At 37.2% G+C, this 21,696-nt stretch overlaps 1 protein-coding gene across 3 annotated transcripts in view; it reads left to right on the top strand.

Moving 5' to 3' along the window:
- The window catches only part of tmem131l (transmembrane 131 like), a 42,267-nt gene that overhangs the window by 4,757 nt on the left and 15,814 nt on the right, over positions 1-21,696 (top strand). For all 3 annotated transcript variants that reach the window (XM_079463387.1, XM_079463389.1, XM_079463388.1), the window contains exons 3-6: positions 2,482-2,525; positions 13,239-13,310; positions 20,519-20,642; positions 20,762-20,878. In XM_079463387.1, coding sequence (XP_079319513.1) covers positions 2,482-2,525; positions 13,239-13,310; positions 20,519-20,642; positions 20,762-20,878 — 357 coding nt within the window. The remainder of the gene's footprint in view (positions 1-2,481; positions 2,526-13,238; positions 13,311-20,518; positions 20,643-20,761; positions 20,879-21,696) is intronic.

Raw genomic sequence — 21,696 nt, 5'->3', positions numbered from 1 at the left:
CGAGAACCGATCCCTGAGGTAATCCATAATGTATCCCTGTTTTAATGGACAAATTGATGTCTGTATGATAAGTAAGATCTGAACCATTTTAGTGCCTGTCCCTCAATACCAGTAATTGTATAAGCGATCTAGAAGAATGTTATGGTCTACAGTATCAAATGCAGTACTAGGGTCAAGCAGGACTATGAGTGAGATGTTACCTTTATCTGATGCTATTTAAGTTGAAGTACTATGATGTGCTCTAAAGCCTGAATGAAATTTCTTGTATGTCATTATTTTGTAAGAAAGAGCACATCTGAGTGAACACTACTTGTTCTAGTATTTTTGTCAGGTAAGGGAGATTTTAAATCTGTTTCCTAGTGTTCATTGGGGTCTAATTTTGGTTTCTTGATGAGGCTTAATGACGGCCATCTGTCCTGGGATATGGCCTAGATTAGTTGACGAGTTGATAATGTTATAAATGGGCTCAATTGCAACAGGTAGTAACTCTTTTCATAATGTAATTGGTATGGGGTCTAATAAGCAAGTTGTAGGTTTAGATGTTGCAATAAGTTTAATCTTCCTGTTTTATAGGTGAAAAACACTGTAGCCTATCTTTTTGGGCGATGGTTGGTACTAATTCATAGGACAGACTTGGAGGTTGAGTTTTACCTATTTTGTTTCATATGTCCTTGATTTTTCTCTGTAAAGAAAATAGGGATGCTCCGATCCACCTTTTTTGCTTCCGATTCCGATACCTGAGATTCAGTATTGGCCGATACCGAGTACCGATCCGATACTAAGGTAAAAAATGTAAAGTGCACAATTACTTAATAAACTATGTGCATTGCAGTACAAGACATCAGGCTCGACTTAACATAAATTTCCTGACCCCGTAAAACAAAATAACGAACTAATGATTCAAAAATTTAGTAAATAGTTTATTAAACCAGCACCGGTGCAAAACAAATGAAAAATAAAACAAAACTTTTCACTATCTTTGGACAAAAGACATTCAAAATTAAAGAGCAAATTAAGCAGCTGAATAAAACAACAGCTTCACTAGCTTGATAAACGGGTATAAATAAATGGAAACAAAATCTCTTAATAATTTTTAAGAAAGTGCAAAAATAATTTAAAAATCAATTCGCAATAAAGCAGCTGAAATTGAGCAAAAAAAGTAATAGCTTTACTGCTTTAGATATATTTAAAATAACATGAATCAGATCTTTTTAATGCTTTAGTCACTAAAGCAAAGTCCACTTAACTAAACTAAAGTTTTAGTTTAACATCCAACACAGAAACAGATGAATAAAACACTAGCTTCCCTAGCTTAGTAAAACTGCACATGTTTGTTGCATTTAACGTGGCATTTTGTGGCACAAAATTCTCATCCAACCAGTGTGTGGTTAAACTTAAAAGCGACACGGTGGACACGTCGCAGCTCCAGATATTTGTTGTAAAACTCACCGCATTGACATCTTTAATTTTTTCGGATATGTGTTTGCAGACTTTTCGGTACAGTTCAAGGTAGAGATAAATATCAGATAAATATTTATGCTTCGGCGTGTCGTACTGCGGCTCCAGGTGGTTTATAAGGGAGTCTGAAGCCATTATTCGCAACGACGGACAGCGGTTGCCCATCCATAACAATGAAAGCGGTGGAACTTATTGGCGTAGCTGTTGTAAAATAACTCCAAATGACAGATATTTTGGCTCGCTCCATGCTGTTCGCTGCTATATGTTCACTTGTTCACGTACACTACGTACAGAGCACGTTGCTAGCGTATGATGTCACACGTTGCTAGCGTATGATGTCGCACGTTGCGCAATGCACAGCCGCCCACGAGAGAGTTTAAGCGCCGGTGTCTCCATGAACTTTTACATCGCCTAGCACAAATTGAATATCGGATCGGAGCATCCCTAAAAGAAAATCATGAATTCATTGCTACCAAGGTGCGGGGGAATTACCAGGTCAGATGATGTCTGTTTATTTGTTAATTTAGCAGCTGTGCTAAATAAAAACCTTGGATTGTTTTTGTTAGTTTCTATGAGGTTACAGAGGTGCTCAGCCTTTACAGCCTTTGCTGCTTTTAGTGCCTTTTTTATAACAGTTTGCACTCTCTTTCCACGCAATTTTAAAGACCTCAAATTGGGTTTGTTTCCATATGCGCTCCAGTTCAGTGTTTCTCTTTTAAGGGCGCGAGTGGTGCTATGTTTTTCTCAAATACTACTGGTAGTATTTAGTACTACGTACTTTAATTGCATGTTACAGTTATATACAGAGTACTGTGGTAATACATGTTAAAATAATATTTTTTTTCCTTTACATCAGTCAAAATAAACGTCATAGATAACAATATATTCATTTACACTTCAACTGTTTTGTTTTGTTGCCAGTTTTCAATCCTTTGTGTTGTAAGTAAAAACAATTTTACATTTGCATGTATTTTTTTTTATAATTATTATTAAAAATATATCTTTGTTTTTTACTTTCTCCAGGCAGAGGAGCAGCACAGTAATGAAAATGTGCCTCGAGAGGAGAGGTGAGTTTCTCCATCAAACCACAATTCTTTTGAAACTTTACTGGCATATTTCAAAGCATAAATGCGGTCTTTATTTAATACAGTTACTTCAAACATGTTACACGCCTACAAATACGTTGTTTTTTTTGCACACCTCCCACAATCAATTGTTTTATTGTTATCTTCTCAGTTTATACATTTTTTTTTTGCAGCCAGTTTTGGTTGACCCGGTATTAGCTATACTATTTGCTACAAAATTCTTGAAAATACACAGCAGATCAGGCATACATTGACACATTTAGTTCTATCTGTTCTTCAAGCGTGCATTTTAGGGTCTAAGCTGTGGCATTTATTGGTGCCACTTTTACTAGTAATTATAAACAAAACATAATATCATGTATTCATTTTCTCAACCTTTCTGTTAGTGTCAGCTGACTATCAGCTTTTTATTTGTGTATTCATCAAGCTCAATGAAAGCAATTAAGCCGATGAGCTGATTATTGGTTGTTTGAATTGTCTTCGGCTGAAAACATAGACATAAAACCTTTATTCATTGTGGAAACATTTATGTTAAAAATGAACATTTGCATTCATCATTTATGGCTGAAAGCATCTATGGCTGACACCTTTGATATCCCCTCAGTTTTTTTTCACCCTTTAAGTAACAAAGCGCTTCAGTTTTTCTTCATGTGTCTTTGCCACATCCTCTCGTGCTATCTGTCCTCAACTCTGCTATCCGCCTGTAGCAGATGATTCGCAGTTCACATTGTCTTTTCATTGCTTTGACATGACTTGTGTTAGCAGCATGCGCTGTGGTTAAGTTTTAATCAGGGACCATCACCAGTGAGCACAATGACTTCTTTTAACATGGCAGCATCAACAATAACGTTCACTTCCTGTATCAACAGGAAAATGCTGTTACATACATACATGCATGCTGTTGAAAATGCTGTGAAACATTCAGTTTGAGCTTAATGCTTTCCTTATGATCAGAATGATACTGATTTCTTATGATACAGATTTTTCTCCAATCGGTAATTCGGACGATTTAAATTTGTGTACACATTGTACACGTGAGGTATATGGATTTTTTTAAAAAACAGAACTTTGTTGAGGTGAGTGTGAGCTTTAAAACCGAGAGGTGGAGTTTAGTTTGTTTAACATTAGATTGATCAGAATATTCTATAAATAGGATGTGCATGTGTCACTGTTATAAATAATATATTTGCTAAACTACCTGCAAAGTGGAATTTTCACATTCGGCTCATTGTGTGCCAGCCTTGTGATTACTTTTTTTTGTACCTTGAGTGCAACTGAATGTTATCTCGCATGCAGCACCCTGGTGGTGAATTCATAGGAGCTTTGTATCGGTCAGCTTCAGGCAAGCAGAAGTGCTCCTATCTTTGGCTTTCAAACAGAGAAATGAAACAATGTTTTGACCACACTGCTGTACTTTATGTATTAGAAACAGATATACATAAATAAAATCATGGCAGTCAGCAATATAAAACATATGAGACATACTAAATACAGGTTACATGTGGGTGTGTTGTAGTGCAGCACTGCTCTGTGGGAATGAGCTCATCTCATTTGAATATCATTAGACAAATAACCTGTCATACCACTAAACCCAAACAATTGCTTTTAATGCAGTGTTATGCAACCAGGTGAGTATATTTAGCTAAATAAAACTGTAGTGCATCTGGATTTATAGGCTTGGTAATTTTTTTGTAATTTGACCTGGGACCATGAGTCACACTGCACAAAAACTGTGAATTTGTCACATCTTTTTCAATGTGTGCGCCAAAATTGGACTGTGGTATAGTTTATAATACTTTTAATACTTCTGGTGGTGTTCTGGGTTTGTTCTTTGGACTTTGGCCCTGTGGTGTGCCTGTTGACAGAGTTGGCTGTAATAGCATCTGATGCAGTTTATTGGAGTCAATCGACTCGACTCTAAAAGAAAATAATAATAATGCTATACAGCACTAAAAATGGTTCTTTGCTCATACTCATAGGGGAACCACATTTAGTGATGTGTATATATAAAAATGTTTGGTGCTGCAGTGGATCTTCGGCGGTTCTTTGGGATGGCCAGGTGCTATATAGCACTTAAAGTGGTTCCCCTATTATTATGAGCAAGAACCACTTTTAGTGCTATAAAGCATAATGTTTTTGTTAGTGTAGTGCAATGATAAAGAAAATGTTTTGTGCAGTTGTCTGTGGTTTGTACATTACTTATGAATAGGAGTAGGAAATATTACAATGTTTTTTTAAATTGAGGATGTACTGTATTGTTTCATAAACTTTGTGTAAATAAGAAGATAATGTCACATACTTTGAGCAGTTTTGCCCCATGCCCCATATTACTGTACAAGATGCCATATTTGGATTACATCATTTTCTTTCAAATAAGCTTTTGATTTAAAAATATGCTGAACTTTTGCAATACATTTATGGGGCACTATTCTGGCAGAAAGTATTAAATGTAGTTTTGTTTTTAGAACTGTGTTCAACTGTGGCCTCTTCACACCTAACTTCAACCTGCACATTTTTTTTCTATAATAAAAAATGTTTATAAATGTGGATAATATTGCTACTAGTTGGCTAGATTATATTTCCATTAGGGGTGTGCTCGACTATTAGAATATTCAATCTGCAATAATTATTAGAATATTAAAAAACGCTATTCGATATTCTGCATTTTTCATGGGAATAAAATTATTGCTACAGATATCAAAAATGCTCTTTCTGATTTAATGAGTTAAACAACGCAAGGTTGTGGATTCGCTTAGGGGGATTGCAGATACCCATGTATAAATGTATAGGATAATGCTATGTAAGTCGCTTTGGATAAAAGTGTCTGCCAAATGCCTAAATGTAAATGTGAATCCGTCCATCGAAAATAACTGCATATACATGTTAGTAAACCTCTTTAATAACAGTATATCTCCTTATATAACAGGGATTTTCAAAAGAATCATATATATATATATATATATATATATAAATATTTCAAAGAAAAGTAATGTGTGGAAAATGCCATGCATTAGTTTTAAAAACTTAAAGGGACAGTTCATCTCATCCATAATAATAGCATAAAATAATTACCACCAAACTGTGGAATGTCTCTAGAGAAATTAACTTTTAATAACAGAGAGCACTAGCTTTTCTTTAGTACACTCACTGCTAGGCCAAATCCCATAATGTGCTGTTTTTATGCAAAAGGTAGTCATAGTGTATATTGTTGTGTATTCTACACATTTGCCATGTTATGTTTCTATAGCTGTACAGTAGTTGCACTCTCCTGCTGGTTGTTGTTGTGGTAGGACTTGACACCTCACAGCGAGGTTCGAGACTTTTGGGGGATGTTGATGGAAAATTGCATTTCTGTTTTCCACTTTGTTTTGTTTGCAGTGGTGGCAAATCTATTTTCTTTTGTTAGTCACCTCTGTCATTTTTTTCAGATCACGTCTTCGATTCACAGAGAATGCACATGCTGATAAAAAGTTTTTGAACAAAAGCGTCTTTCAAATACATAAATGTAAATATATTTATACGATTTATATTCTCGGTTTAGCACGGTTGTCATTCCAGTTTACTTAGTTTTTAACTTGATTTGGTCCAGCTGTCAGGTTATGGCTTTGCGGCGGACAGAGTTTATAGGCTTTTTTATTTTTGTTAATAACGAGTACAGTCCCAAGTTTCCTCTACCGGTATTATCAATTGCTGAATTGAACCTGTAGTATCTCAATATTGGGTGTTTGTCCTATTTTGTAAACTCTTGGTATGGGGATGGTCCCCAGACCTCAAATGTGACCCTGGATCACAAAACCAGTCTTAAGTAGCACAGGAACATTTTTAGTAAAAGCCAAAAATACATTGTGTGGGTCAAAATTATAGATTTTTCTTTTATGCCAAAAATCATTAGGATATTAAGTAAAGATCATGTTCCGTAAAGATATTTTGTAAATTTTCAACCCAAAATATATCAACTTTATTTTTGTGAGTGGATGGCCTGCTACAGTGCCTCGGATTAACAACTTCAAAGGCGATTTTCTCAATATTTAGATTTTTTGCACCCTTTACTTCCATATCGATCATAAACATTGGTATGTGGTCTACTTGTTATTGAGTTTGCAACTACACAATTAGGGAAAGGCAGCAGTTGTCAAAACAAAAGTGAGATGTTATGTATTTTACATTGTTTGAATTGAAGAAGGAAGACTGTGTTCCTGTGTTTGTTTTGCTAGTAACCGTGCTCATCCATTGCCAAGATGTGCTGACATGTATGTGTGCATTTGATTCAAAAATCTGCCGAAGTACCGATAGATGATCTGATAAGTGTTCTGGAGCACCATGATTTATCTGAACTGCAATTAACATTATTCCATTGTTGCTTGCAGTCATGAAGCTTGCCCTTATGAATGATCAGTTCCTAGATGCACTCCAAAGATTCTTAAAGAGATAGTTCAACTAAAAAGGAACATCCAGACATCATTTACTTAACCTCTTGTCAAAAACCTGTATTACTTTATTTCTGCTGCGGAACACAAAAGAAGATATTTTGAAGAATGTTGTTACCCAAACAGTGGGGGTTACCATAGACTTGATTTGGTTATGTGTCCGTACATTAGAAGTGCAGAAGTAACACAAAATAGTTGTTGGGTTACCATCTTTTTCAAAATAACTTTTGTGTTTTGCAGAAGAAAGAACAGGTTTGACATTATATTAGGGTGAAAAAATTATGACACCATTTTGATGACACCAATGATGACACCATTTTTTGGTAAATTTTCCTAAGGCATTATTGTACTAAACAGGTTATTTGTGTGATCCGATTTGGAGAAAAAAATGCAGCCATAAGTGGCAACCACACATTCTGTTATATTGAATTATCCCCAAGACTGTGACTTTTTTATTTTAACTAACAATTTGCTAAAAAGGGGGGTTGCAAAGGTTATACTGCAGCGGCACAGTGCTGCTGAAATTTGGAGGTTTTGATGAGAAATAACAAGTAGCTTCTTCTCATTTAAATCAAAGTGAAACAACATTTTACTTGCAAAACTTCCAAAGCAATTTCTAGTTGCAGTCGGGTATTACACACTGCTTATAATTCTGTGGGGTTGTTTTTGTTTGCCAAAACCAAACTTTTTTTGTGGACTCTTAAAATGTCTCCATGTTTGAATACACTACACAACTTTATCAAATCTGAGCAGACAAAAAAAAACTATACAGCACACACTTGAAAGTTTGCAAAAAAAAAATTTGCAGACTTTCCAGACTGAAAATCTGAGCAAAAGTCTTGTAAGGGCTTTTCACACAGTACTTAACACTGGGTTATCTTCATTCTAAACCCCGCTTTTAACCCCGGGTAAACAAGCATGTCACACTTGTAACTTTAAAGTGGTTACCCCCCTTATTTTACCAGGGGTTATGAAACCCTGCTCCGAAGGGTTCTTCCTGCATTGCGGTGTGCAGTGTGAAACAACGCGGGTGTAGAGTGATACGACCATTCGCATTTTTCCCCGGATGCGGAACAACGAGGTGTTCTGTTATTTAAAGGGACCACACACTATTTTTATCCATTCAGTTTGACTCTGCAGTATTTTTTTCCAATCATGACTGTTGACACTACAGATATGCAAATAAGAATGTTAACCCAGGGTTTAGGGATGTACAGTGTGAAACATCAGGTTATGAATACCCAGGGTTATCTCTTACCCCTGGTAAATTATAAGCAGTGGGAAACGAGAAACGGATAACCCAAGATTCTGTGTACCTGGGGACAAGAATAACCCGGGGTTAGCGATTTCAAGTGTGAAACCAAACCGTGTATTCCATTTAAGCCTTTGAATATACCTTTTTTATTGAAACATGGTTAAAAGTGGGGCTGGGACAATATAGCATGTTATTTTTACACTCTGCTTCTCATTGAATTACCGTTAAATGCCGCCATATATTTCTTGCGCAGAAACTCTGAATATACGACACATAATAAGAGCGATTAACACATGTAGTTCCAGAAAATGCTTATGGTCATATTCTATCACTGTTCTTCAGACCATTTCAGGTATTTTCATGATAATAAAGTATATTTATAATGATGGTGTTTGAGGAGTGTTGCTTTTTGAAATTCACGATATAAACGATTCCATCTCGTAGTCATTTTAGATTGAGCAGAACTTCATACTGATCAAAGAACGTAGTTCACGGAAGAGCTGTGCATAAAACACAGAATATAAGCTTTTGCGATTTCACAACTGACTGGTGTAATAAGTGTGAATCGGGATACATGTTTATATATTCACAGCCCTAGTTAAAGGTTCAAATAATTTAGAAATTGCTAATAAGTTGTTTTAAATTTAGGCATTGAGCCGCAGGGGACAATTAAAGAATGATGTAGCAGGAAAACATTTAATTATTAAATATTGCCATTAAAGATCTATTGCAACTATCGAAAGGACCCTGAAACAATACTGAAATCAGACCATGTAGTTTCTACTGTACAGTGCATCCCCTGACCCCTGTGTTATTCAAATAATCTACAACTTCCCGTTTCAGACAGGAAATGAGCTGCACACAGTATTTGAAACTACTTTTTGTCACTTTTCCTTGCTGCCAGGAAGGCTCCATGTTTGATTTAGAGCTGGGCAAGGCTATGACATCACGAAATGTTGGGTTAAACATTTTATTTACACAAAAATAAGCCAAAAGAATATTTTTTCCTCTTGTAGCACCGTCTGGACATGCATATGTCTTGTTTGGCAATCATTTGATGGTTCATTATTCTAAATGCTTTCTGGACAAGCTCGTAAAAGCTCCCCACAAGTGTAGGACAGATTATTTTAATGTTGTTTTAAATTTTGGTTATGACTGGGGCTGATTCACAATTTCTCAGTTTAGTGTAGTTATTAGTTGATTTGATTCTGAGGCGCTGCATTATACCATTCCAGATATAGTATCAACAGGACTGTCGTGACTCATACGCTGAATAAATAGACCGTTTTAATGAAAATCTTGAGCTCCTCTTTTTATAATATTAGTCGAGTTGGTGTTTCTTTGCCGTGATTGGATTGTAGAGCATCTTGATAGGTCCTATAGCCGCTCTCACCACCCACCAGTTGCCATTTGATAACACGTGCTGCTGTTGAACTCCGCTTGACCAGGCATCGGATCTACCCTGTGTCTTTTTATATACTCACTCAGCGATAGTTGAGGCACTTGAATTCTGTCTAGTCCAGCGTTTAGATTATGGTGGCTGCCGAGAAGGTTGTTAATGATGTGAATGTGTACAAGCGTGTCTGTAAGGCGGTTTTACCACTGTGATAACGGCAGACAGGGTATATTAGGGTCAAGAACTCGTGACCTGTTTTTGAAGTGGATCCATGTCTGGTGCAGTTCTAAGTTCACATGGAATTATTTTACGGAGAATGTTGAAAGCTGTTTACAGCTATAAACACATCATCAGAAGCTTTGGCTAATGCCTGGTTTAAGAAGTTCTTGTTTCATATCATGTATGCTCATATCTTATTTCCTGGCACTTGTACAGTGACTTCTCTTGCAGTTAGTGTTCGTTGGATATATGCATTTTACTATCAGGAATCTCAGCCGTTGAAAGCCTAGATAAGCCACAGATAATATGCAGAATGGAAGGATTCCCCTCTAACTCAACAGATTTTCTGTTCCGCTCAGGTCTTAATAAATATAAAAAAACAACAATAATTTTATGTTAAAAAAGGAGGATTGGCATTAAGGGTCGACCGATATGTGTTTTTCATGGTCTATATTGATTATTACACATCAAGTAGACCAATAACCAATATTTTGAACCAATATATAAGTCTAAAAAAAAGTAGTGTTGAATTATTTTAAACAGGATGTAAACCTTTCCTCTTTGTTTGAATTGTTTTGTTGTGCCGTTGTTTGGGGCTTGTGCAGATTATGTGAAAGTGCGCTGTGCATAAGGATGTGATCACATAATGAGCTGATGCTGGAGGAACTGTACCTGTCTTTACTTTTATACATAGTACATAATCAGAGAATATGAATATTAATTAAATCGTTTAAAAGTAGACACTTCAAACTTTCTTTAGACTTTTTAGTGCTTTACGTTTCTATGATGAGTATTCGCAGAGTTTTAGTCAGTTTAATGAGGATTTTTAGAAAGATGCATGCACAGAAAGATGGCTGAATGCACAGCCTGTATATTTTCATTCTTTTACAAAAGCAAAGCATCTTGTAGATAATGAGTACACGTAAATATAAGTAGACCAATCACAGTTTCTAATCATGTATTAGTCTTTTTTTAAGACCACATTACTGGAGTATTTAAGTCTTTCTCCGCAGTAACACGCTGCCACATCTTTATTTTTGTTAAGATATATAGGAATAACACTTATAACAGATGCTGTTCACATTCATGTTCTTATGTGTATACTTGCCAAGACGGGCATTATAACGTGCGTCACATGACTTGAAATAATGTGCAAAAGCCTATTCCGTCAGCTGATGCACGGTCACTGAACCAGCTCGTGCTAGCAAATGCTTTCAGTGCGAGAGTGCAATCCTTTAGTGTCCAAAGCCTTCTGCGTTGATTGGCCGGACTCGGGACTTTCAGCAAATCAGATGGGTGGGCATTGCTCCTGGCCAGATAGTGGCGTGTTGCCACACCGGGGGTTGGTTGCATTACAGCCAAATAGCGCGTTTCACAAAAAATAAGTTTATCTGCAAACCAGCATTGAAAATGACCCATGTCGATAATCATAAAAATGCTTAATATAGACGTCGATAATCCGCCAGGGCGATAAATGGCCCATATTTGGTATATGTGACCCTGTATGTGAAAGCCAGGCCAAGGTCTCAAAATCTAATTCAACCCTTATTTTCAATTTAAATTTTACAGATTGTTTTTACTAGTCAATGTTAAACTGTAACCCCGCCCAAAAGTTCTGTCATTAATTACTCACCCTCTAGTTATTCCAAACATTTATAAATGTCTTTGTTAGGTTGAAGACAAAGAGAGATATTTTGGAATAATGTTAGCAACCAACAGTTTTGAAGCACCATTGACTGCCATAGTAGGAAACAAATCTTTTTTTTGTTCTGTTAAACACAAAAGATATTTTGAGGAATATAGGAAAACAAACAGTTCTGGGGCACTTTTGACAACCATTTAAATGTTTCCTACTTTGGCAGTCAATGGTGCTTCAGAACTTTTGGTTGCCCACATTATTCCAAAATATCTCTCTTTGTGTTCAACCGAACAAAGAAATGTTTACATGTCTGGAACAACTAGAGGGTGAGTAATTCATGACAGAACGTTTGGGTGGAGTTACCCTTAGGATATTTAGGTTATATTTTACTAGAGATGCACAGATACGAAATTTGTCTACCAATACTGATAGCCGATTATTTGCTGTGAAATCTGCTGTTACCAATTCTGAAGATTAAATATTTCTTAATTTGCTGAATGTTAATTAATTTAACGACATTGAACATCAAACTGGTGATGTTTCTGAACGTTTTCTATATACAGAGCACAAATTCATTTCAATTTCCTTTTCTCTTCTGATTGACTGGTTATTTAGCGCCTCATCATAGTCTGTTTTTATGTGGATTGTATTGCTTTTATCGTCTGATACAGATTATTTTTACAAAATCGTAATTCTTAAGATTTCTATTGATGTGTGGTTAAAAAATGACTAAATGATATGGCAATATCTGGCAGAGATGCAACCGTTTATAACCATGGAATCTGAGGGTGCAAAAAAATCTAAATCGCCTTTAAAGTTGTTAATGAGAGGCGCTGTTGCAGGCCATCCACTCCCAAAAATAAGGATTTTATATATTTACAGAGGGAAAGGTACAAAATATCTTCATGGACTTAAGACTGGTTTTGTGATCCAGGGTCACATATTGGTGCATCTCAAATTTTTTTACAAAAAGGTTGCTTACAACATTACAACATCGTAGGACGATTTGAGCTGGGTTTTTCACCGACATAACCAACATTGTTGAACATGTCTAATATAAGATGAATTTAGAAAAACAGACAATTGAAGTAAACTCAAGTAATAGGGTAGTATGAACACAGATATTGATGTGTGACTTAGTGCTGACCTGACGCCCACTTTGGCTTCCTGTTGTTTGTTGTTTCCTCTTACCCTATTGCACACCAACTGTATGGTGTATCGTCTATTTCAATATCATTTATTTGGTTTTTGATGTGACGTCAACCTAAGAGCATGGTGTAGTGCTCACCAAATGTGTAACAGGGTTTGTAAATGACCTAAATTTCATCCTAGCATGAACCTGAGAATTCTGAAATAAGCTTTTACTGTGATTCACTGTGCATTAGTGTTGTATAAGGTAGTTTGGCAGACGTGTGACTCAACATAGACTAGAGTCATGCCCCAACAAGGATGCCAGCAAGCCTGCAGCCTTTGTTATCTGTTCACATATGGGAACGTTAGACACAATGTGTGGTAGCTATTCCCATATCTCCTCTTTGAATCAGCAACATGCTTAATCTGTTTCTCAGGTCAAAATCTAATCTTAAGAAAAACAAATGAGTTCATAAAAGATGACGCAAACCTTGATTAAATCATCATTATTCATGCAATCATGGGCTACGTTTTAAACTGTTGTTTGTATATATACAGTACATGTGTACACATACCTACATTTAAAACTTGTTTGTCTTACATCATTTCTCTTTCTTCTCCTCTTTAGCTCCTCTTTTTACATACAGGAGAGTGGGAGACAGCTCCTGTTTCAGCCGCCCTCGCTGGAGTTTGGAACGCAGTAAGAATTCTTAATTTAAACATTTGACTCTGAAACAGCACCACAGTCCAAAGCCAGCATGTTATTTGTGTATGGTCTACATGCTAAGCTGTTACATATACACACACTGAGATTGATTTACCTTGCCAACTAAATCGAGCCACCTGAGAATTATAGACAATGGTTATTGCAACCCAAGATTTCTATGAAGTTACAGTAATCTCAGCCTACACCATTTCTGAACACAGTTCTTCTTAATGGGGACAGTGAACTAAACATATGCAACTGACTGCACTAAACCATTTATCTGATAAAATGTCACTGTTATGCAGAATAACAGCAAATATGCACAACCAGTTAAACTTATGACTGACCGCTAAGGCTGAGCGTTTAATCGAATCGCGGTGTGAGACGTTGCGATTTGCTAGACATGATGGTCAGTTTTTAATGAACCTCCCCCATTGATTAACTGTACTGTCAGCAGTATGCTAATCGAAGGCCCCCGACTTGAGCATGTGTTCAACTTCTTGCAGGCTGCGCAGACAGCCTATGTCGTTTTAAAATGTTTTGCCTATTTTGGTTGGTTAAATAGAGCCACGCGTCTTCACAACGGAGAATCACATCACACGCGCTCTCAGGAACATTTATGTAATATATTTTTGCCAGTTATATCCTCTTATATTTTATATTTAAATGCATCTATTCCACGGATCTCACAAACTGTTCAATCCATTGACTTCAAGGCTGGTGCATGCACATTAATGAAGTGGATCCAGTCCATGCTTCTGAATCATAAATGCTCTGGACCCCCAGCCACGGTGGAAATATTTAGTTTATTTGGGGTTTTTGCCCTACAGGCTCACATTGTACATGCGTAGATGCTTTTTTGTTGTTTGTTTTTACAACAGAGGTGATGATGAACCCCATGCCACAGATATTGTGTTGTGAACACTTCTGTATATACCTCTGATAGAAGAACATCATCATGTGATTTTAGAATGTCTGCTCAGTTTCAAATCTAAAGGTCGCTTCCTCTGCAGACAGGATGGCCAAATATGGCTTGGTTTTCTTCCGACTTGAGGACAGTGGCAGAGTTTGGAGATTACTTCACTTCTTTCATGTGAAGGCTGCTAGAACTAGTGGTTGTGTTTGAATGTCTGTTCCAGTACTTATATAAATATGGTTGCAAACCTTTGTTTGGACAAGCTACTGTATGTGTAGATCGTGCGCTAAATCATTTTATGCCCAGTTTCACAGACAAGGCTTAAGGATAGTCCTAGACTAAAATGAATGTTTGAGCTGTCTTAACTGAAAATAACCTCAAAATATATCAGTGAAATTTTTTTGTCTAACATTGCACACCAGTAAAAAAATTTTCCTATGGCATTTTTATAAAAGCAACTGAAATCGCTGCTGTCCTTCCGAAACCTCGTGATTTTTATTTCTTGCCATAAATCATTATTATTGGTCACCCTTTGTGTTGGTCACAGTGTTTTGCAAATAACTAACCAATAAAAGTATTAAAAAGTGCTTGTCAACTTTGACAACACAGTATTAGGGCTGAACGATTAATTTAATTTGCGATGTGATAAAACGGTTCTTACCGCAAAGACTGCGATTAATTACAGGGATGTACAGTTTGATGCCACCCTGCTCTGAGCGGACCAGTACCATCTCAAAAGCATTGAGAAATGCATAGAAAATGTGCGGCTCGCAGCTTTCTCTACAAGTGCTCGAGACTGGACCTTATCTTGCTCTCTCGTGGTGACTGCCTGCGACTGCAGAGAGAGCATTGCACCTCATTCGTGTAGCGACTGCGTCACTCTCTTTTTCAGCGTGCTTACCTCGCTACTGTATTTAAACAATAGTTGCGGCTGAAGAGCGCGTTTCACCACATGCAGCGACTGAGCCTGTCTCTATTTAAGCCCGCTTCCTGCACGTCTGCATTTAAAGCAATACATTTGGTAATGGCCTCGGGCTCAACAGAACGTGGCACTGAGGAAACTAAAATGTAAAAGAGGAATAGCACATCAATTGTCTGGGCGGTTTTGGGCAGTTTTGTGTGGATAATGCTGCGCAGTGTCAGTTTTTGTGTGTGCTAATATTAATCCCAATAGCAATATTGGTAAAAAAACTCCAATTAGATTATTTTTTTAAATTGTTCAGCCCTACACAGTATGCTGGTTGTAGTCTACACCAGCGGTTCTCAAACTGGGGTCCCCGGGGTCCGCGAGCCATAGCTTGGGAGTCCGCAAAATAATTTGCAATAAATGATTAAAGTTATGCCATATCATTAAAAATTGCATTAGTACACATGGGAACCACTGCGCCAATAAAACAAAAAAATATTGATCCAATTACTCCTGCTTACATTAGCTTTGGGCCAATCAAAACTCTCAAATGATTGTTTCACGTAAATCAAAACCTCACTCAATCACATCACTTTGCTCAGGACGCACTTAGCACAGCTCCTGCTGATGTTTAGCTAGCTAGTTGCGATGGATGGATGCGATGGATTTAAAACCCTCCACTTCTTCAAGTGATGCTAAGCTCAAACCAGTTTAAGAAGATATGTCAACAATTATCTCGAGCTTGGTTTAATTCAGAACAGCGACGGAAGACCAAAATGTGTCGTTTGTCTTCAGGTGCTAGCTAATGAAGCCTGCCAAGCTAAAGCGGCATCTGATGACGAAACACCTGGGGCTTAAGGACAAAACAATGTTTTTTTTCCACCGAAAGAGTGAGGAATACATGCATCAGAAAACACGACTGGTGAACCTCGCCACAACTTCAGAAAAAGCACCGAGGGCTTCATATTTGGTGGCTCAACGGATCGCAAAAAGTAAGACGACGCACTCAATTGGACAAGAACTTCTTCTAGCGGCAGTTGAAATGTGTGAAGCTGAGCTTGGGTCAGAGGCAGCTAATAAACCCAGAGCTGTACCGCTTTCAAATGACACCGTGAGAAGGAGAATTGAAGAACTATCGGCTGACATTCAGTCACATCTTCTGGATAGACTGCTTTCATGTGAGCAATACCCTGGCAAGGAGACATTTTGGAGGACGTTCTGTTCTGCAAGGAGGTGCAAGGTAGGACAACAGGTAAGGATATATTCAGACTGTTGGATACTTTCATTACTGAAGCGAGACTGAGTTCGGAAAAATGTGTGGCTGTTTGTGCGGAATGGCGCAGCGGCGATGACCGGCGAAGAGTGGAGTAACGGGACGGATAAAGTCTGTCAATCTGAGGATTATGGCGACTCGCTGTATGCTACACCGGCAAGCACTCGCTTCCAAAGACATGGGACCAGATCTTCACTCTGGTTTTAACACAGCTGTGACTGCAGTTCATTTTCTGATGTCAATGGTACTGCAATCACGTTTGTTTAGACAACTTTGCCCGGATATGGATGCTGGACATGACGCACTGCTATATCACTGTGAGGTGCGATGGCTCTCTCGTGGTGAAGTTTTGCAGCGGGTGTTTGAGTTATGCAGAGTTATGCAGAGTTATGAGAGCGGAAAAACCCAAAATCGCACAGTTTTTTACAGACCTAGAGAATATGGCCAAGTTGGCATATCTTGCCGACATATTCAACATGCTGAATAGCCTCAACCTCTCCATCCAAGGAGTTCACACATCCGTCCTTGAAGTCAGCGACAAAATCACTTCCTTCATGAATAAAACAGTCCTATGGAGAAGGATACAAGACGGGATAACAGACATGTTCCCCCACCTTGTATGAATGAGTTTCTCCACACAAACAACTTTTCTGTGATAACAGTGAGGAATGTTGCGATCTCACATCACTGAGCGAGCACATCAGCTCATACTTCTCCAATGTGAACACTGATGCTTGGGACTGGGTGCGCGATCCCTTTGCACCAGCTGCAACAGCAAATGGCCTGACAGGTAAGGCAGAAAAGCAGCTATTGGACTTATCCTGTGATAGGACATTGAAGGCCCGATTCCAGCCCTCGCTCTCACATGAGTATCCCGAACTCACTGCTGAGGAGATGCAAATATTGCTCCCTTTTCCTACAACGTACCTCTGTGAATCATCATATTCCGTTTTGACTGCAATGAAGAATAAGTACAGGGCGCGTTTACAAGTGGAGGATGATCTTAGAGTCTGTTTGTCAACCATCACTCCAAGAATAAATGAACTATGTTGTAGGAGAACAGGCTCATCCTTCGCATTAATTTAGTGAGTTACTGATGTGAGTGATGTTTAAATATGTGTTATAAGACTTTGATAGAGCCTAATGCAAATATTTAGGACTAGGCTAAATAACTGAAAATGATGTTGTTCAGTTTTCTGCCAATAATTTGAATAAGGGGCACTAAGTTAATTGTGTTAAGCGCTTAAGTAAGCTCTTAACTGGTTTTAAAATTAACTGTGTTCATTAGGACTTTGCCAGTCTTACACAGCCAAGCTTACACATGTAGAGAAAACATGTCTGGTAAGAGCACCAGCGAATCTAAAGGTAGATAAACAGTATCTTTATGTTGACATTCCCTTTTCAGTGTTTTACCTTCTCTTGTGATAGATGGACAGAAGCTCCCTCATAAACTGTTGACTTTTCAGGTTGATGTCAATAGAGACAACCAGTAGTAAAGGTTTGTAATGTCCATATTTATAGTAATTTGAAAATATATCATCCTTATAAGACTTGAATGGCCCTACCATGTAAATATTTATTCCTTTCTTGGAGAATGTGTTGATTTTTCAATTGTTGTTTTTATATAATTCCTCAAAGCACTTTTGCCATGAAACGTAATAAATGAACTGTTCATTAGGACTTTGCCGGTCTTGTTACTGTTCATTTTCTAAAACAATTAAGATCTGTTACTTGAAAATTAGAAATGCTGTGCAGTCAAAATGTAATCTGAATAAAAATGACCCTGTGTTTAAAAGTATAGAGATGGTACTTGCATTTATTTATTCAAATTCAATTTAAGTTCATTTCTATGAAACTCACCTTAAGTATTTGACTTAAGTATATTGAAAAGTATAAAATATAAATAATTCCTACTTCATCTAGGAGTACAAATGTCAGTAAACTTATGTTTAATCGGCATGAGGATTATAAGGGGGTCCTTGGAAAATTTCCCCAATTTTTCATAGTTTCTTTAACTGAGATAAAAGGTGAGCTTGATTTTGATGTAGAAGTTCAGAAGCCCCTTAGTACAGTTTTCCCAATAAAGGCGCAATAGATGTGGCATTATGTAAACAAACTAGGTAAAACTCTGAAAATGAATTCTTTTAACTATCAAACTTGCATTAAGTTAGTAAAAGTATAAAAATATTGAAGATATATATACAAGGGGTTAAAATTCAAAAAATGAATGAATGTTTGGTAGTTATGAGAACTGATTCTAGGAAAAAACTAAGTCATTGAAAGTGTGAAAAAATGTTTGCCGATTGCCAACAAACACAGACTCATGACTTTGTTTCACTTACCATGTGCAGTTCATGTCCGCCATCTTCAAACACACGTTTACCAACTTCTCATTACACTGTCAGAAAAAATCCATACATTACATATATTAAATAGTTTTCTCCATTTAACTTTTAAATGTATTGTCTTGTTCTGTAATTTTCTCTTGTTCGGTAATTCTGTAAAGTTTTGTATTTCTAGAATAAATGTAGAATAACAGGTTTTCCCTGTAAAATTACACCCCCCCCCCCCAGTTTTTCTTGTAAATTTGCGGTCTTTTATTCTAAATGTATCTGTAAATAAAAAAATACATAAAAATATGTAAAAAAAAACCAGTACAATAATCTTTTTTTTACATTTCACATGCAAAATCTGTAAAAATAATAGAAAATTCTGTAAAATTTCAGTTTTATACAGTGTAACGCAAGAGTAAAGAGCTGCAGCTGCAGGCCCACAGCACTGTTCATTTTGACGCTGCATCTTGATGGTAGGCGGGTCTTCCTGTCGTTTGCTGGTTGATATGCATGTAGTCTTATTTTTTTCGCCTTGCCATGGGACTAAGAAAAGTTGCTACGCAACGTTTTTTGTGTTCGAAATAAAACAAACTTATACAAACCTTTTTTTCACAAGTTGACCCTGTTAAGCATGAGAAGCCAGCAAGTTTAACATTGTAAAGTCAGAATGCATGAAACAATATTAAATCGCCCCTCTAAATTGATGCACAAGGGAATAAAACATCTGCAAAATAAAAACTCCTAAAGGTTACAATGGCATTTTATTTACTGTTAAATGCTAATTTGCATATTTACAAGGTCAGTATTGATTGGGTGAATACAGTTGGTGAAGGGCCAGTGATCCGTTTTAATTGCTGATTCATCTGTAAAAATGTCACCGTGTAAATCCACAAGACTCCTGCAATATAGAAGGGTAAAAATATAAAGATTCTCTCACTCCATTTCTTGCATTTGATGTCATGCGATTGAGTGCCAGAAATAAACGTTTCACCATCTGGAATTGTTTTCATTTTTTCACCTTTGAGGCAATCTAACACGCAAGGTGTGTTTTGTGAAAGCCTAGAATAGAATATCATATGTTATGTAGTTGGTTAAAAACACAGACAAAAAAAAACATCTGAAGCATTTTTTTTCAGATGGTGAAACTAAACAGCACGTGAAAGTTTCTGCAACTGCACAGACAAAAATTTGAAAACTGTTACGCAGTGGTTTTTTTACTTCATCATCTGTGGCCACAGTTGTAAGTCTAAAACAACAGCGTATATGGAGTTGTTTTCATTGGCCACCTTTGTAAAATTCACACATGTCTTTTCATGCTGGCCACAGGAACATTGCGATATGAAAAGCCAAGCTGTTAAGCTTTCTGTGGTAGGAATCGGCTTTGAAAGGTCAACAGAAGTCTTTTAATAGATGAATGTGATGCAACCCTGTGTGGCTTTAAATGACATTTACTTTCATCTTTACACTAGTGGTGTAAATGTGTGCATAGCGGAGAACTGTGCGCTTCAGAAAATAAATGTTTTTTTATTGTTTGCTGTTTGTGTCAGGAGACATACATAAATGATCCCATTTGAACATGTTTTTACTTCAATGAGATATGTTCATATAAGCACAACATTCTACAAGATACCGGTCATTTAAAGCTGGTTTTCCCTTTCACACACTGTGCAGTGGGTACAGTTCATTACAACATGCTTCAATAGAAACATTCAAACAAATGTGATTTTAACGTCAAAAGCGCAGTTGTTTTTCATTTCTAACTTTTTTTTGCAGGCCTGTGGGGCTGCCAAGAGCTGAAACCGTATACATCTACAATCCCAGCCAGGAGCTCCCTGTCTCTCTGCTCTCTGTGTTTACATCCAGCAGACATTTTCACATGCCTGCTTTCCACAGAAGGGTATGTGCATGCCCCATTTTAACATTTGGTGTATTTTTTACACATACACGCACATAGATATAATGGGAGTTAAATGACCTTCCTGTTGTGGTAAGAGTGTGTTGTCTTTCTCATTACAGGTGATTCCACCCAAAGGGAGAACATCTTTTAAAATAGTTTTCCTCCCCACAGTGGAGGGCAATGAAGAAATCTCATTATTTATTAACACATCAACCCATGGGGTGATATCATACCAGGCAAGTTCTGTGAAGCTGTTTAAAGGTGAAGCGTGTCATTTTTGAGACACTGGCAGCAGTAAATGGATTTGCAGTCTGTTTGAGCTGCACCATAAAACATTGGCTACAATAATGATGCAAGTTTTGGAGCGGGACTATTTGTACCCAACTTATTGCAGATGGAGGCACTCTGCTCTGATGAAGTCGCATATGAATGCCCTTAAAATATTTATTGCCAAATGAATTCTAGCAAGTGGGGGGGGGTCTGTTGCAATTTGTTTGGTGTTGCTTGTGGAGCAGAAACGACTTGACCTTTAAGAGGTTGTTTATTTGGTTTCTTTCTCTTTATACATTATTTTTATAAAAATGTCTTATAATATAGTTTTAAGCATAAAAGCCGTTCAGAATCACTTGATGAAAACTCCACTCATATAATTTGTCAAGTGAGCTGTCATGCTGAGATCACATGATACTTTCTGATACTTTCACTCACAAATGGATCATGGCATAGCAATCTGACGACTAGCACTTACTTGCTGTATGCTACCAAGGCAATTTCATTTTGACGCAGCGCAGTTAATGTGAAAGAAATTAATACTCTCGACCCAAATCATTAACGGAACAGTTTGTGAACAGAGAAGTCAGTCAACTGCCTGAGATGATGCGAACAATGGACAAAAAAGTTGCTCTACTGTTTCTAATTGTTGCAATAAAAGGTTCAATGCCTAATTATTATATTGAATGACAGAATTGCTGAAGTGGCCTACGATTTGTTGTTAAACCTTTCGTTGTCATGTTATATTTGGCAACTACACGGTTGGTGCAAGTTAACTTAAAAA

Source organism: Barbatula barbatula (assembly GCF_947034865.1).
Source record: "Barbatula barbatula genome assembly, chromosome: 8".
NCBI classification, from domain to species: domain Eukaryota; kingdom Metazoa; phylum Chordata; class Actinopteri; order Cypriniformes; family Nemacheilidae; genus Barbatula; species Barbatula barbatula.
Note: the sequence above shows the minus strand (reverse complement) of the source record. Positions and strands in the feature narration are given on the sequence as shown.